The sequence below is a fragment of the Lepidochelys kempii genome, chromosome 9, assembly GCF_965140285.1.
Source record: "Lepidochelys kempii isolate rLepKem1 chromosome 9, rLepKem1.hap1, whole genome shotgun sequence".
Taxonomy (NCBI): Eukaryota; Metazoa; Chordata; order Testudines; family Cheloniidae; genus Lepidochelys; species Lepidochelys kempii.
Window position 1 is genome coordinate 74,854,121 of NC_136388.1, and position 17,542 is coordinate 74,871,662.

The following is a 17,542-nucleotide window of genomic DNA, read 5'->3' on the forward strand; positions in this document are numbered from 1 at the left end:
GAAGTGAAGATGACTGACATCCTAGTCCCTTGTGAATATTTGAGTATATTTCAGGATCACTATCCTCAACAGCTGGAAATAATTTGGCTCAATTACGTTTTTGATGGGTTTACTATTTCTTTTGCCCAGTCAAATTTGAATTTAGGTGAAATCCAGGTTTGAGAGATGAGGGCTTTTTCCATGTCAGCATTGAGGTGCAGTGGTAAAACTCAATGTGTGGGGAAAGTAAAATGGTATGTTAATGTTTTGCCTGACTTGAGCCAGTGCTATCAAATCAATTTTAGGAGTGCTTCAAGTAAACTTGTGTAAATATCTTTTGTGAAGTCATCTTTTAAATACCTTTTAGAAATGACTACACAGTGAAACGTTTTTGTTCTAATGTTCAGTCACTCAATTAAGGCTTATAATCATTACTGTTCAGCAATTAGTATGTTCATTTAAGGGTCCCTTTTATAAATCTCCCCTTGAGGGTTTCATCTGGACTTTAAAACTGGTTTGCTGGCCACGTGGGGTATTATCAGCAGTTTGTATTCCAATATAGCTCTTAAGTTTACATACATATGTTAAAATACCTCTGGGCCAAATTGTGCTTTGTGTTTAGACAGGGTACAGTGAAGTTAGAGTTGCACACAGTGTACACTGGGGAAGATCTTGGCTCTCATGACGTTTGAAACATATCACTACATTCTTCAAGTATTGTCGCCATGGATCCCTGTATTTCTGCCATGCCCACATCTATGGTTCTGTATTTGAAACTTTTAGCAAGTAGTGCCCTCGTATGCACCCTTTTTGATTCCACATACTTGAGCTCGCTACTATGAATGAAACCGTGGCACCAGTCTTTAGTTCTTCTTTGTGAATAATCAGACAGGGTTGTTTTTTGGAGAGAATAGATGAAATTACATGTATTCTAGTTTATGCACATCTTGAAGCCTTGTAGTTTACAAAAAAAAAAGTGTGTGTGTGGGGGGGGGCAAGCATGTATTTCATTTAGCATGTGATACTGTTAAACTAAGTAAAAGTGAGAATATAAGTGAAAGGTGATATATTGGCACCCTGACTACATCTTATAGTTCAGAACCAATTCTACTTTCTTGTATTTTCCTCAAAATACTTTTGAGAACATACCTGTGGTAAACACACACAATAGCTTAGCTTGAATATACTGTAGTAACAGAATACTCTTCAGATTCTAATTAAACCATGTGTATTTAACAATTAGATTCTCCAGGAGTTCCACCTAGTGCTAACGCACATCAGCTGTTCAAAGGATTTAGCTTTGTTGCAACTACTGCCATAGAAGATCATAAAATTTCACCCCTCACCAATATATTGCCAATAGTACAGGTAAAATTTATTTTTCTTGGTATAGATATTTCTTAACTGAAATGCCTAAAGCTGATGTATATATTGATAGTTAACCTCCATTCTCCTCTGTTGGAAAGACCCTTATATCGGCAGAGCAGCACCAAAACCCTTGTAATATATATAAACATTATGTGCAGCAATTTAAACTAATCCAGTGTCAAAAATCAAGTTGAATGTCTCTTTAAATGCAAATTTCAAAAGGAAAAAACTGCAAAGTAAAGAAAAATGTGCTGCTTGAGAAAGTAAAAATCATGTTTTGGTTAAAGTACAGTTTATTGTTTTAAAATGCAGTTTATATTTGTTTAAAGCAACTTCATGGAAACAGTGCACAGTTCACTGATGTGTATGAGCTGAAGGAGGATATTGGTGTTGGCTCCTACTCTGTTTGCAAGAGATGTGTGCACATAGCTACCAATATGGAGTTTGCCGTGAAGGTACTTGGTGTAAATTCTTTTTTGGTATTTGAATAGTTGCTCCACAGTCGAGTCATGTATCTTTTTAATGTACTAGTAAGTAAAGAGACCCCTTTTTTAACCTAATTTTTCAGTCAGCGTAATGTTGTATGTACTTTGAGAAATGAAAAAGAGTACATTTTTCCATTCAGCTAAATTTTGTATTTGCTTTTACCATTATTTCTTGTTAGAGGGAAGGTTGCCATCAAACTTTACTGGAAAAATACTTATGGAACAATATATCCAATTATTTGAAACATAATTCTGTTAGCTTTGAAATTACTTCAGTTATCACATGTTTAGACAGACTGAATAGACATACTGTTAAATGTTCCCTTTTCCTTTTTTCTTTAACCTTACAATAAGAGTACAACAAAGGTGAGATCAGTGGGCTCTTCAGGTGAGGAAGTGGGGAGGAGGGAAGTAGGAATATTTAGGATAGTCTGATAAATTCACTAATATCTTCAAATTAGAGCAATTTTCAATATATGCTGGAACTTGTTTGTAACTATTAACCTCAAGCTTTAAGTGAATAGGCTGGATAATGTCATTCATGACTACTAAGGATGAAGCATGAAAGTAAAGAGAAATATGTGTGACTTTTATAGTCAAAACTGCTGTCTTCCTCAGTTTGAAAGTTCTTGTTACTTGTAGCTTTTGCGGTCTCTTACCCTAAATCCGGGATTTTCATCCATTTTGCGTCTGAGGAAATACTTCATTTAACATTGACGCCTTTTCCACCATTTATTTCACAGATAATTGATAAAAGTAAGAGAGATCCCTCAGAAGAAATTGAGATTTTGATGCGCTATGGACAACATCCTAATATAATTACTTTAAAAGATGTATGTACTCTTTTTAAATTTTACAATTCTTACCACAGAGCAGTCAAACAGTAAATAAAATAACGGTTGGGTAGGGATCCCATGTTTTGCGTTTCCAGTAAAATATACTGGAAACAATACTTACAGTTTAAAAAAGGTAAAATATTTTAAATATGGCATATACTGTTACTTAAAATTATATCTTAATTTTTTTGCAAAGGTGCCAGGTTTTGGGAGACTCAAAATGTTTTTGGCCTTTGCTAATTAATTAATTAAATTCCTAAATGATTCTGGGCTTTAAAGGTGACCCTGCAAAGAAAAGAAAATTCTGCACTTACTTGCTTTTATTTCCACTTTCCCTCCCATTTGAAATTCAGATTTTGTTATGTTTCTACTGGAAGATTCTGTAGACAGCTAGAGAGCTAGTAGAGTTATGATACCATAATTAATTAATGGAATTTGTGCATGTGAGAGGGGATGGGATTTTTAGATACTAATAATGTCTTGGTTTTTGTTTAATGTCGATTTAACTCAAAATGCCTAACAGTTAAAAGATCTACTTTTGAAAGAGTCAACACTTACACACTTTAAACTGATGGCTCAGGCCTTGTCTACAGTACAGGGGGAATTCGATCTAAGCTACGCAATTTGAGTTACATGAATAGCGTAACTCAAATCAATGTGGCTTAGATTGACTTACCACGGGGTCCCCACTACGCGATGTCGACGGGAGACGCTTTCCCGATGACTCCCCCTACTCTTCCCGATCTGGTGGAGTACAGGAGTCAACAGGAGACCTATCTGCGGTTGATTTAGCGGGTCTTCACTAGACCTGCTAAATCAACCGCCGATACATGGATTGCTGCTTGTCGATCCCCGGTAAGTGTAGACAAGCCCTCAGTAAGCTTCTACTGTAGTGCTCTGGCATTGCAAAGAATTCTGTTAGCAGAAATTTTAAAAAGGACCAAAAAAATACTCCTGCTATTTCTAAGGTTTAAAAAAACCAAACCAAACCAAAAAAAAAAAACCCCAAACCAAGCAGAAACCAAGTTTATTGGGGCTTTCATCATTAGCTATAAAGAACCAAAATGCCACTCCCATTTCAGTGGGTGGCAAATTGATGGGCCACTGGAGATTGGGACAGTCACAGTTGAACAAGGGTGGAGAACACATGGTAGAGGGATACAGGGGTGATTCTTCCCATTTAGAATCTCTAGCCGCCCTTTGGCTAACTGCAGTTGTTCTTCCATATGTTTTGCCAGCGCATGGGGAGCTTATTTAGTTTTTAAAATAATAACAAAGAGCCCTACGTTATATAAATAAATGTAAAGTTCCATGGCTGCCTGAACAGTTTTAATATATGTATCTGAGTCTGATATTGGAAGCTTGTATTTGCCATCCTTATCTCAGCTGAACACCTGATATGATGTTGCTCTAATGGAGAAATAAACTACTTAAGAGGCGATATATTAAGTGCCGTCACTCAAAATTGCATCTGATAAAAGTACGGAGAAACAAAATGCTTCTTCCCAGGGCAGCACAGGTTCATAGACTGAATGAATGAATCCCAGAATCATCATTTAATGACCCACTACCTTCACATTGCATAAGAATGGCCATGCTGGGTCAGACCAAAGGTCCATCTAGCCCAGTATCCTGTCTTCCAACAGTGACCAATGCCAGGTGCTCCAGAAGGAATGAACAAAACAGATAATCATAAAGTGATCCATTCCCTCTTGCCCATTCCCAGCTTCTGGCAAACAGAGCCAGGATGGGCAAGGATGGTGTCCCTAGCCTAATAGGTATTGATGGACCTATCCTCCATGAATTTATCTAGTTCAGTGAGATGTAAGGTTTCTTTAGTCCTTGTGCCATGAAGCATGAATTTTCAGTTGAAGAATTAAATTTTGCAATACCTGTCTGTATTCATATACACTTAGAAGATTGAGAGGACTTTTTTTATTTAGTGCTTAAAATTCTTAGAACGTATATTTACTTGTGAATTATTCAAATGAGTGTGTATGTTTTTAAACTTCTGCAGGTATATGATGATGGCAGATATATTTACCTGGTCACTGAATTGATGAAGGGAGGAGAGCTGCTTGATCGGATTCTCAGACAAAAGTATTTCTCAGAACGGGAGGCTAGTGCTGTATTGTACACTATAACTAAAACAGTTGACTACCTTCATTGTCAAGGAGTAAGTGATACATATTATGTCATGATTGTATTTATACTTTGTATAATTAACAATCATATTTTCTTTGTTTCTTACAAATTTTTGTTGACTTGTTAGTACGTGAACACATTATGAAGAGAGTTGAGACTTCATTTGCGTACAACATAATTAAAGCTTTATGCATAATTTATAAAAAGTCTTGCTGGAAAATTAGTTGGATTACACAACCTTTAATTATCCTACATCTCCGTGGAGGGTGAGGAAGAGGAGTACTTTTCTGTATTTCATACCAAGATTTCAGTTTTGACTCATGCAGTTAGACAAAGAAAAATCTTTTTGCTCCTCTAATGGAAAACTAGAATGCAAAGTTATTCTAATATGAAGTATTTAATTCCTGTAGAATAATTATGTAAAATAAATTAGTATTTAAACCACCAGAAACAAAGTTTTCTATAGAAATGTGCCGCCCAAAGATCTGATTGTGTATGTGAACTTCAAGTATACAAACAGTTTACTCAGCTATTCTATTTAAAATTGATCTGAATTATTAGAACTATCCAGCTGGAAATACCAATTGGGTTATATCACTGCCATAATCTGATTTTTATTTATAATGACCAGATAATGCTTAATCCCCTTGAAGAGCTCAGCCAGATAACTACTTATATATACTAATGAGGTTTGTGCATCACACAGCACGAAGTGGGCATTTTGTGGAAGTCTGATTTCATTTTGTTATGAATTTCTGCTTTCATTATATACACATCTGTACAATCTGTATGTTTTAGTTAATACACGTTGTTAATACAAAGCCACTATCAACTCAGAATAAAATGTAGTTGGATTTTAACTACAGTATTATATTTATTCACCTACAAGGCCCCAGCTTTTAGTTTGTAGTCTGTTAAACCTGTAATGCTACTAATGCATTTATCTTTATATACGTTTTTTCAATAATATACTCCAATTTTAGTAGCTTTTAAAATGTTTAAAGCACATGCTTAGTACTAGAAATGTTTTTATGCGAGAGATTTTTTTTAATTACACATTTATTTGCAGGAATATTTAGTGGTGAGAGTTCATCCATATATGTATCTTATGAAAGTCCTATTGCAAAGTGACTTTTAAGGGTTTAAAATCTAGTTAACTGAGTGCACCAACTTTTCACTTTTTGAAGATGTCTAGATCACAAATGAGATTGGTTATCTTAGTCTTATTCGAAATGTCCACATGCAACCATGTAAGCGTGTTAAAATTCAGATAAATGAAGCCTTCTGGTAAAAAATATTTATTAAAGACAATGATTGAGGTATATTACCAGAGTTGTGTGAGGATGCTGTCCTAGTACCTCTCTTTCTCTCTTGCTCAAGAGTAGGATTATTGGCTATAAAGTATCTACTCACATGAGTAAAGACTATTTAGATCAGAAATTGTTGCAAGATTGGGCCCCCTGTATATGTGGAACGCTATCACTAAAGATATCTAACACCCAAATAGTAAAACCAAAATGAACACGAATATCCTCCTATCAAGTAATAGAATAATTAATAAATGTACAAACCCTCACATTTTCTTGAAATTACTGAATTGAACACAAGATGCATCATAAGATTATGGCAAGATAGTTTGATTCCATTTGTACAAACCTAGATTCAGTAATGAACACAGGCATCCCACTACTTAGCGTAGTTTTCACTACAGGCTGCACTTTTGATAAAATGAAAGCCCATTTAGGAGTTCTGATTTTATGTAGTAATTACATTTTTCCAAATCTTACAGGGTTAAATTATATGCAAACAAGTAACTGTTAAATTGTTATATGTAACAATGCCATATTTAGTACAAAACCATATGTATGGGGCAATGAACGAAACAAGAGAAGGATCTTTTTATGTTGTGTAGAAATACTGGTAACTTTTTCATAATCCATTTCAATCCTAGGCTCTTTCTCTTCTTGTGTTAGGGAGGTTATCACTTTATTGCAAGCTTTCCTAGCATCATCAGACAGGGAATTTGTCTTATCCAGTACAGGAGATTTATCTTTTCAGTAATTAAAACAATAATAATTTTATGCCTATGATTATACACTGTTTATTTCAAAGAGTTATTTCCCAGATTTAGCCCTGTTAACAAGGTCAGGAAAGAACTTTAGAAGAAAAGTTGCTTTTTCATTTGGTCTTTCATAAGTTTTTAAGTAAGAAGTTTAATTTAATTGTTACTTAAAGTATCTGACATCACATCAGTGCTAATGACCTTTCATAGATTAGAATGTAAACGGTATTTCAAATAGAAAAATTATATACTTTATCATAAATAATCATTTAACATTGTAGTAACAATCATACTGTTCTGATAGCTTATGACATGGAGTAGGTTTTATTTCTCAGTTTGGGGTGGGGAGGGGGGTCAATAAAGGGTAATTGCATCTTTACCATGATTTGGGAGCTCTCCTATGTAAAAGTGGCAGAGTCCTGTGGCACCTTATAGACTAACAGACGTATTGGAGCATAAGCTTTTGTGGGTGAATACCTACTTCGTCAGATGCATGTAGTGGAAATTTCCAGCATGAGATTTCCACTCCATACGGCTAAATGCAGTGCTTTGCATGGTGTCAAGTATCAGAGGGGTAGCCGTGTTAGTTTGGATCTGTAAAAGTGGCAAAGAGTCCTGTGGCACCTTAATAGACTAACAGACGTATTGGAGCATAAGCTTTCGTGGGTGAATACCCTCTTCGTCGGATGCATGTAGTGGTAAATGCAGTGCCTTACTTATGCTCCAGTACATCTGTTTGTTAGTCTATAAGGTGTCACAGGACTCTTTGCCGCTTTTACAGATCCAGACTAACACGGCTACCCCTCTGATACTCCTGTGTAATGTTACTTTAAAAGATATAGAATTTCTGGAGTTACATCATGTACTTTAAGTAATTATATGGATCACTATTGTGCTACCTTCATAGAACAGTTACAGGTAAGGAAGTTACATATTTTTGCAGATGTGCCCTATAAACATTTGTTATCTTTACAAGTATTATACTTTGAAGTCTATTTATTTTTTTAAAGGTAGTGCATCGAGACCTTAAGCCAAGTAATATTTTATATATGGATGACTCAAACAATGCTGACTCTATCAGGATTTGTGATTTTGGATTTGCAAAACAACTTCGAGGGGAGAATGGACTTCTTTTAACTCCTTGCTACACTGCCAACTTTGTAGCACCAGAGGTATCTTCAGCAGTTTAATATATTGACTTTATATGTACCATTCTGACTCTTGAAGAAACCATGTTCCACCATTATAACCTTTCTGAGATGGACATATTTTTCTACTAAAAGGTGTGAACAACACATTTAATTGTTCCAACCCTTGTTCTCCTTTCCCCTAAACTTATCTATAAATGTCATTCACAGTCTGTACATAAGTCTTCACGATGGCTTTTATTTAATACAAATAAGATGTTCTCTTCCTTTGGAATTTGAAAGAATGACTTAATGAGAAATTTGAGACAAATTTATTTCCTAGCTTAATGGGCTAAAATTAATCAACTCTACATTCTTTCCTTGCTGTGTAACCAACATTTAGATCCCTTTTTGTCCTACAAAATATTGATTTGATACTGTCTACATTTTGGGCTTTGTGGACTCCTTCCTCAGTTTTACTCTTAGTATTAATAGCAATTTCCCAAAACCGCTAGAAGTCATTGTTACACTAAAATGGCTGTTACAGTTAAAAAGGGAAGCATCCTGTCATGACAGTGCTCTGGTTATGTTTCTAGAGTGGTGATCTTAAATATTGCCATCCTAAGTCTCAAAAAGATTAGTTCCAAATAAATTCCAGAGACTCTAATTTAGGCGATATACCGTTCTAATTACAACTTCAACATTTTTATCTTCCCTTTAAATATTTGTCCAGGAAATGCATTTAAAATACTCGTGTCTTTTTTCCTCATTTTTCCCAAGCTTTTTTCCTTAGCGACAATGTTGCTTGTATTCTGCATCTTTAGATTGTATCAACTGTGCCATGTGCGTCTAGTATTACAGTGAGATCTTTAAAGAGAACACGTTCCTTCAGAGAACGAGAAATGTCACAATAAAAGACACTGAAAGTATTTTCCTTTTATATCTGTCCTTAAAGCTCGCTGGGATACAATACTGCAGACCTTAATCTTGAAATTGTTTCTATGGGAGTTTTCCATGATTAAGGACAGTAGGATCAGGTTCTTGGGTTTCCAGCACAATATTACTATCAGTGTGTTTGTGCTGCTGATCTCTCAAGGAGTGGCTCAAACCAAATAAAATGGTGGTAGTGGCCCCCAGTAGGAGGACACAAGCATGTTTTAAAAATATTTATACTGGCTATCTATATTTAAGTATATTTGTTATATTTCTGTTTTGGTTTTAAGAAAGAATGTTGGGATTGGCTACCCTTACTGTAGTTTTTTACATGCAGCAAATAAAACTTTAACAGATCTTTGTTTTATAGGTTCTCATGAGACAGGGATATGATGCTGCTTGTGATATCTGGAGCTTGGGTGTTCTCCTTTACACAATGCTGGCAGGGTAAGATTTTTCTCAGCTTTCAGATGTCATCTTAGTTTCCTGGAATTATTTGTATGATGTATACACACAGACATTCTGATATGACAGCAGCCCCGAGATAGATTAGACATGATAATGAATGTAAAAGTTCTAGATTTTACAACTTGTTTGAAGGAAAATCTTTGTTTCCCTACTTGCAATAAGCTTTGTGTACAGTATCAGGCATTGTGGCATGCCAAGTAGCAGTCTTAAAATATATGGGTTGCAATATAAAGTATATTTTAATGGAAGGCTTCCATAATTCAGCAGTGTTCTTTGTGTTAACATTTAACATAAACTTGTGGAAATATTCAAAATCTAGAATCTGTTGCTTTCAATGTAATTGTGCTCCTGTCTGGAAAAAAAATGTACCTAATATCGTTATAAGTAGTATCTAAGATTACTATAACTAAAATATGAGAAAAATGTTTCTCTATTTCATTTTTGCTTGATGTGTTTGACAGCCCTACGTATGTAGCCATTTTCACTGTTTGCTCTGAATAGCTAATTATCCTGGTCTGTATCTTTTGTATAGGAACAGGGGAAAGAACAGTGCTTAAAAAAAAAAAAAAAAGAGTACAAAACTACCAGATTTGGCAGGGAGATTTAGGGTCAGATACACAACTATTTTTCTGATCAGATTTCAAGTGGCCGACATCCCTTAAAGGTTTTGATGTTGACACAAAAATCATACATTATATGGGTATGAAACATTACATTAGATGGGTTTTGAAATCTCTAAATTACAGCATTATGGAAAAAATGAACTGAGTTACTTTCTTTAGTAGCATCCAGATATAAATTGATGCAATTTCTGTTGAAGTTATCACAGCAAATAATAAACTGATATTGAGATTTAAAGCGAGGCTTTTAGTAAAATGATAGTACTAAAGATTAAGGATATGATACTACCACCTATTCCTTTTAGGCAGACAGTTGACTAAATTTTAGCAGCAAATTCAAATTTATAGATTCATATCTACCTATTTGAAGGAGTATATTAGTTGATTCATCAATGTGAATTTCAAAATATAAATATTTGTATTGTGACCCTAATGACAATGATAGTGTGTAATTAATACTTTAAAAAATTGTGAAGTCAAACTCCTATTTAGCACACATTCTACCCTAGCTTCAGCATCAGAAATTTTGCAGATCAAGCGTTCATACTGTCTTTTTATAACTGCCTTGCAGCGAACAGGCCAAATTAGTTTTGTGTAAGGTTCTAGTGAACCTTTTGTAGACAGCTGCTTAGTGTTAAGATTTCATTCCCCAGAATGCTAATTCAAATTCACTGAATACAAAATCTGAAAATATAATGGTGCTGGGTATTTTGGGGATCTTCAGAGTAATCTCTCTGAGCTGGAATATCAGTGACACAAACATTTAGCAATAAACATGGAAAAACTTTCACAAGCTGTCATAATATTCCTGGACAAGAATCCAACCCATTTTACTGAAATTTGAGGTACATACTGCTTCTCAGTGTGGCTATCCTATACCAATCTGCTAAAGGGGCATTGCGTTAATTGTTAGGCCAATTAAAGATGATTTTGCAAGAATACAGTACTGAAAGTAATAATCCTTAGAGGACATGCTCCTTATGACAAGAAATGGTAAATTTTGCCATTGCCATTTGAAAGTGTTGCCACTGTAACACTTTCAAAAAGTACTTTTCTGGACTGAAATGTCTCATTATTTGCAATCAAAAGATAAATATTTTTGGAACATCTGGAATGTAATTGATTTTTAAGATATAGAAAAGCAACAAAAATATGCAGGTTTCTGCTTTTCAAAGGGGCTTAATTTTGTGCCCTTCCAGGACCTGAAAGAGGATTGTTTTAGAACATTGTGGACTTTGTCCTCCATGAAAGCAGTTACATAACAAATGTCATAGGTTAATTCTTCAGCTTTAAACAAAATGTATGAAATCATTAACTTTTAAAGGATATTAATATTCAGTATGCACCAGGTACTTGACCCTCACTGTGTGTATCTTAAAATGTTAGTGTTAATGTATGTTATCCTTATGCTCATAGCTTGGGAAAGGCAAGAGGCTTCAATCACAAAGTTCTCAAAAATGCAGCTCTTTCTGGGTAGCAAGCAGTCATACATCTGGGATTAATAAATTATTGAAGTCACTATAAATTACAATTGAAGGGTAGTTGCAAATGTTTGCAGACAGTGTCATTTGCTAATCTTGTACAAGTTTTACTCAGTGTTTGCTTCTGGACATGGAAGGAACAAGACAACGTAACATTCTCAGGAACTGTTCAGGTCTCTTGGATGTGGTTTATATTTAGTCATTTTAACTCTTCTGAGCGCTCCACAGTTGGATTCATGGTTACTAAGGGATCTGACTTTACAGGCAGAGACTGTTTCTTAAAACTTTCTAAAAGGTTCTGAAAACAGCTTTTCTGTAATTTGAACAATGAGAGCCTCCCAGACTGGAGTCTTATAATCAGTCCCAGTCACGTTTTTTTTTGTATTTTCTGTCCATGATAAAAGGTGTAGACACATTTATGGGTTTCAGTCAGATTTCTTGGTCACTTCATTGCCATTCAGTTTAAAAAGTGTGACCTTACGTGAGGATATTCCTGGTCATTTCTGTTTGTGAAATATTTCAATTTAATTGATGAACTCTGGAATGGCAAGAATGTATAGCCTGCAAGTTGTTAACCTTTAGTTACTGTGGTCTTTGGTCTGTACTTCGTTTGTTCCACTGAATAAGCCACTGCAATGAGTAATAAGAAAAGTTTTTAAAGATTACATTTTCATGTATTTTTAGTAAATATCTGAAATCACATAATTTAGTTGTTGTAACAAACCACAGCAGTGTCATAAGCATTTAGACAAAATGACAGTGCTTTCTGAAGATTTGCTTACATCATGTTTCTTTAAAGATTTCATATACATGTAATCCTTTCTTTGCTTGTAATTTTTTTTAAATAGCTATACTCCTTTTGCCAATGGTCCCAATGATACTCCTGAGGAAATCCTGTTACGAATAGGCAGTGGAAAATTCTCTTTAAGTGGAGGCAACTGGGACACTGTTTCAGATGCAGCAAAGGTGTAAATATATTTTATCTTCTATAGTACCATCTAGGGTACAAGCAAATATATGTTAAACTTGATCAGATATCTGACTAGTATAACTTAACTCTTAGCCATTATATCTTGGTCTATTTTTGTCTGTGTATGGAACCTGTGGGTATATTTTTTGATGATTTCTGATGCTAGGGCTATATCAAGCTACATTTTTAACAAGGGGAGAATGTTTTACGGTGCCTCACAAAGCCCACGTGCTCTATATAAGAGGTTTGGGATGTGTTTTACAACTTCTGTCTTACTGGAAGACTTTCAGGAGTTTTTGGAGGACAAAGATGATGTCATATTTCAGGGCTAAAACCGGAGTTGTATTTCCAACAGTCAGCTGATGTGGGATGGATATTGTGTGAGACTACTTAAATCTGATTCCTGTTGAGTTGTGGCTACCTGATTCTTGTTTGGCACTATTAACAACATATTATTATGGACTCCAAATTCACAAAGTCAGAAGGATGAAAGCTTAATGTTTTACTGTATTGATGTGAACTGGAAAACCAAAATGAGAAGTGTTAAGCCAAAATTGCTGTACTGAATGTTCTTGCTGATAAAGGTTGATTTCAGTAGAGAAATAAGTTTTTTACTGACTTTTAAAATTCACCCCACCTCTACAAAATAATGTTACCTTCTGGTTTACTGAAGGTGTTCTGGAATGTAAATACTAACTACTTATTACTAATAAGTTTTGTGTTCCATGGTATTTTGTGATTGCACAGGACAATGCATTCTGGGATACAACCAATAAACTAGAAGCCAAGAGAAGTTTAAAGGAAAAAATGTTTTAAAGGGTTAGTTATAAATGTCTTTGAATTTCCCCATAACCTGTCTAATGAGGACATTCAGCACAAAAATCTGAGTCATTTTAAAATAGCTCCCTAAAATTAACCATCACCAAGCCTGTCAGTTGACTGACGTGAAGACTGCAGCTCAGGTTTCAGTCTGGCTTACAAATGTGACTTTTCAGATTCTTCTAAGACTTATTTTTTTCCAGTAAAAAGTTGGAAAGACTGCATCTGATAATACCCAATGAAAAAACCAGGAGGAAAATACTTCCAGAAAAAGGAAAAACTGTTTCTTGTATGTCAATAAAGACATATCAAAAGTAACAGTTTTTATATGGCAATTCACATTTAAATCAAATAATGTGTTGTTTAGGATTTGCTTGACTTCAGAATTTTAACTAGAAAATTAAAATAGAAGCATAAAAAGTTGAAAAAAATTGGTAAATACTCCAGGTGGAAAACTTTAAATTTCAGTGAAATATAATGACATGATAGTGGAGAAAAACAAGGAAAATCTACTCAGATTAATAATCAAAACACAAACGATAATAAGGATATGACTCAAATCAACAAAACAAGAAAAAAATAGTTGACTGCCATCTATTTATTCTGAGTATTTCAACATGTAAAGTTGCCTCTTACTCACAATGTTTAGATGCTACCAAGTTTTTGGTTTGGGAGCAAACATTCCACTGCAATTTTTGCATCTCCTGTGGTGAATGTTTTGCTAGTCAGTGAAAATCAACTGGAGGAACTAATCTATTTTTTCATGACCTAGCTATGTGAACTGCAAAAGTAATCACACAGTGTCAATGGTAAAAAATAGGTTATTTTAAATCTCCCAGTTTTAGTAATCTAAAATGGTGCTAGTATAATTATAAATTTTAACCCATTAGTAGGTTAATAGACTTTAAAGCTACAAAGGGACCATTATTGATCATCTAATCTTACTTCCTTAATGCTGGCGGTAGCATTTCACCCATAATTCCCACGTCAAACCCATAGCTTATGACATCTTTTAAAAAGATGTTAAATCTAGATTTAAAGACTGTTCAATTAGTTATTGCTTAGTTTTATCTAATTTAAAATAAAATTTATTTCTAATCTGAGTTTTAGCTTCAGCCTCCAGTCATATGGTACTAAGTCAAATGCATTACACAAGTCTAGGTATATTGTGTCAACATGGTTACCTTTCTCAACCCAACTTGTAATTTAATAAAAAATGATATCAGATTTGTTTGATACTACCTGTTTTTCCATAAAATATTGTTGAGTGGCACTAATCTACCATCATGTATCAGCCATTCCTTGATTTCACCAGGATCGGTGTTGGCCTATAGTTACTCAAGCCATTCAGTTTACCCTTTTAAAGTTCTGGCACATTAGCCTTTTTCCAGCCAATTGAAAATTTCCTAGTAATTCAGGATTTGTTAAAAATCAACATCAGTGGTTAAGAGAGATCCTTGGACAGTTCTTTTAATACTCAGGTGCAAATTATATTTTAAAATGTTGAACCATAGTAGCTGTTTAACATCCAACTTAGTTACTGCTGGAAAAAGCAAAAAAATCATCACTGTGAGATGTAAATGCATCACCCAGCTTCTTTCCAAAAGCCACATAAATATTTACTGAACACTTCTGCTTTTTGTTTCATTAGTGACACTTTTCCCATCTCTGTTAGTAAGGGACCTATACCATTACTAGGATTTATTTTGTTGTTGTTATATTTTTTTAAATGCCTTGTATTGTCCTTACTCCAATTGCTCAGTAATCATTCTTTGTTCTTGCTTTTGTTGATATCCTTCATTCCACCTATTAATGTTTTAATTAATCTGTTCTCTCTCCCACCTTCCTTTGACCAACCTTGCAAATTGCGTGTTAACTTAAATAGCACTTTCTTAATACTCCAACAGGGCAAAACCAAATGTACACTTCTGGTCAGTTTTAGCTTTCAAGTTTGTACCTTAAAGTGGAAAAACTTTAGAGGCATATCACTATATTTGAGTTTTAGATTTTGCAGCTGGTAGTCCAGACATTAATTATATAGTGGGAGTGAGGAGGAGCATCTGCCACTAGAAAAAATGCATCCAAGGCAAATGGATTGCTTATTTGTTTGTTCTGGGTTAATGCTAACGATTTCTGTCCTTGTTCTTAAAGATGATGGGATTCATAAGCAAACCAAAATATGAAAAATCATGAACATTCTAATAAGGCTCTATTTAGAATGAACGCTCACTCTGTTGACAGACTTCATTGTATCTATATAGTGTCACACATTGTATTCAGACATTTGCAGTGTCAAGACCTAGAATGCCCCACTTCAGCTATTGATTTTCTTCTTTGGTGTGGCTTTTTGGATCCTTCCAGATGAATTAAATGGCTTTTTTCATGTTAGTAATTAACACTAACTTTCTGGCACTTTATATTTGTATGTAACAACTGTATATGTGTTTTTATTATTTTAATCTAGGACTTGCTGTCCCATATGCTTCATGTAGATCCACATCAACGATATACGGCAGAGCAAGTATTAAAACACTCGTGGATAGCCTGCAGGGACCAGTTGCCTCATTATCAGCTAAACAGACAAGATGCACCACATCTAGTTAAGGTAAAACAAAAAGTCCTCCAATATGTGTGAGCTTAACACTTCTGAGAGAAAAGCAGTCTTTTTCTGACTCTAATTATCATCTGCCTAAATTCCAGTTGCACTTTCAGCTGGATATAGGATGGCTTTTCACTTCCTGTCCTAAACTGCAGATATGGCTTTGGGGATTTTTCAGTTTTTTTTTATTATAGAGGATGTTAGCATTGAAATAAGGACCTTTTTGAAAAGGGGTTAATCCTTTTTTTTTCTCTTTCTTTCTATGTGCTTCACTTGAAGTTGTCCTTTCCATAGTTGCTCTGTTGCCTGAGGGGATGATACTTGTTCCCTCCTTCCCCAGTATGGCCAGTGAAGGAGAGCCCTATGGAGGGTGTTGGCAGAGGAAATGAGGAGGAGGGCAGTTGTTCCCAGGTTTGCTCCCCTGCCCAGAGAAGCCCCTCTGACCCATTTCTGTGGGATCAGGGACTTTGTAGATCACAAGGGAGTATGTGGAGTGAGAAGGAGAGTATCTACTGTTTGAAATGCCCCTTAGATATTGGGGACCTTTTTTGAAGTATACTTCACTATATGCCCTTACCTTGGTTGATGGTCTTTGGTTCTTTTTGGCTCCTCAGTTGGATGCCAGAATATCCATGGCCACCAAAAACTCCAGTAGTACCAAACACGGAAGACTGGCAACTTAACAACTTGTGTTGCTATGAACACCTCACCCAGTCATCCATTCTATACTGGCTCCTCATTGAATGCAGAGTTCAACGTCTCTGTCCTTGTATTCAAAGCCTCCTTGGGGATTGGCCCTAGTTACCTGAGAATCACCTCTGCATCCATTTTTTTGCAACTGTGACCTCCCACTATGTAGAACAATGAAACTGTTGAAGGTAGTTCATGATAGAAATTTCTCAGGAGCTGGTCCTAGACTATGGAACCAGCCACTTTCAGAGCTAAATGCTGAACATCTTTCTTAGAATTAGCATTCTCTCTGTCATGTCACAATGCACACTCTCACTCATAAACATTCAAACGAAATGTGACAAACTAATCGAGCTTCCAGCTTGAGGAGACTTACCAGCACTAGCTCTGATCAAGCTAGTATGCTACAAATAGCGTAGCTGCGGCAGCACAAACACAAAGAAGAGCTAGCTACCCTGAATATATACCTAGCATCTCAGACAGGAGCATCTCAGGCTGGCTAGCCCCTCCTGGTGCGCGCAGGGCTCTACCAGGAACCACAGCAGCAGAAGGAGCAGAATGTGCAGCTCTTCCAGCATGGCTGTACTGTCCCAAGCCCTGTCCTCCGACGGGGCTGCTGTACAAACCCCAGACAGGACTCGAGAGACAGCTGCGTGGAAGGGCTGGGGGCAGTACAGCCGCGCCCAGCAGCCACACTTTCTGTTCCTTTCACCGCTGCTGTTCTGGAGAGCCCTGCAGTTCAGAAGTCTCCAGCACAGCGAGAGAAGGACAGAGGCCCTCCCCACAGTAATGTGGGATGGATGATGGGGAGAGTGCATGAGCCCTGAACTGGGGGCGGGATCATATGGGGAGGTCGCTGGTGCCCCTCCTTTGTGTCCTTCCCCTGGGTGCAGCGTACTGGTAAGAAATGAATTCTACTTGCACTGCTGGCTTCATGTACATAAAGGAAATTTAATGGAA

General features: G+C 35.9%; 1 protein-coding gene across 3 annotated transcripts in view; it reads left to right on the plus strand.

Moving 5' to 3' along the window:
- Positions 1-17,542, plus strand: part of RPS6KA6 (ribosomal protein S6 kinase A6) — an 80,693-nt gene that overhangs the window by 55,007 nt on the left and 8,144 nt on the right. For all 3 annotated transcript variants that reach the window (XM_073360914.2, XM_073360916.2, XM_073360915.2), the window contains 8 exons: positions 1,223-1,347; positions 1,677-1,802; positions 2,576-2,665; positions 4,686-4,844; positions 7,886-8,047; positions 9,306-9,382; positions 12,353-12,470; positions 15,758-15,898. In XM_073360914.2, the coding sequence (XP_073217015.1) occupies positions 1,223-1,347; positions 1,677-1,802; positions 2,576-2,665; positions 4,686-4,844; positions 7,886-8,047; positions 9,306-9,382; positions 12,353-12,470; positions 15,758-15,898 (998 nt within the window). The remainder of the gene's footprint in view (positions 1-1,222; positions 1,348-1,676; positions 1,803-2,575; positions 2,666-4,685; positions 4,845-7,885; positions 8,048-9,305; positions 9,383-12,352; positions 12,471-15,757; positions 15,899-17,542) is intronic.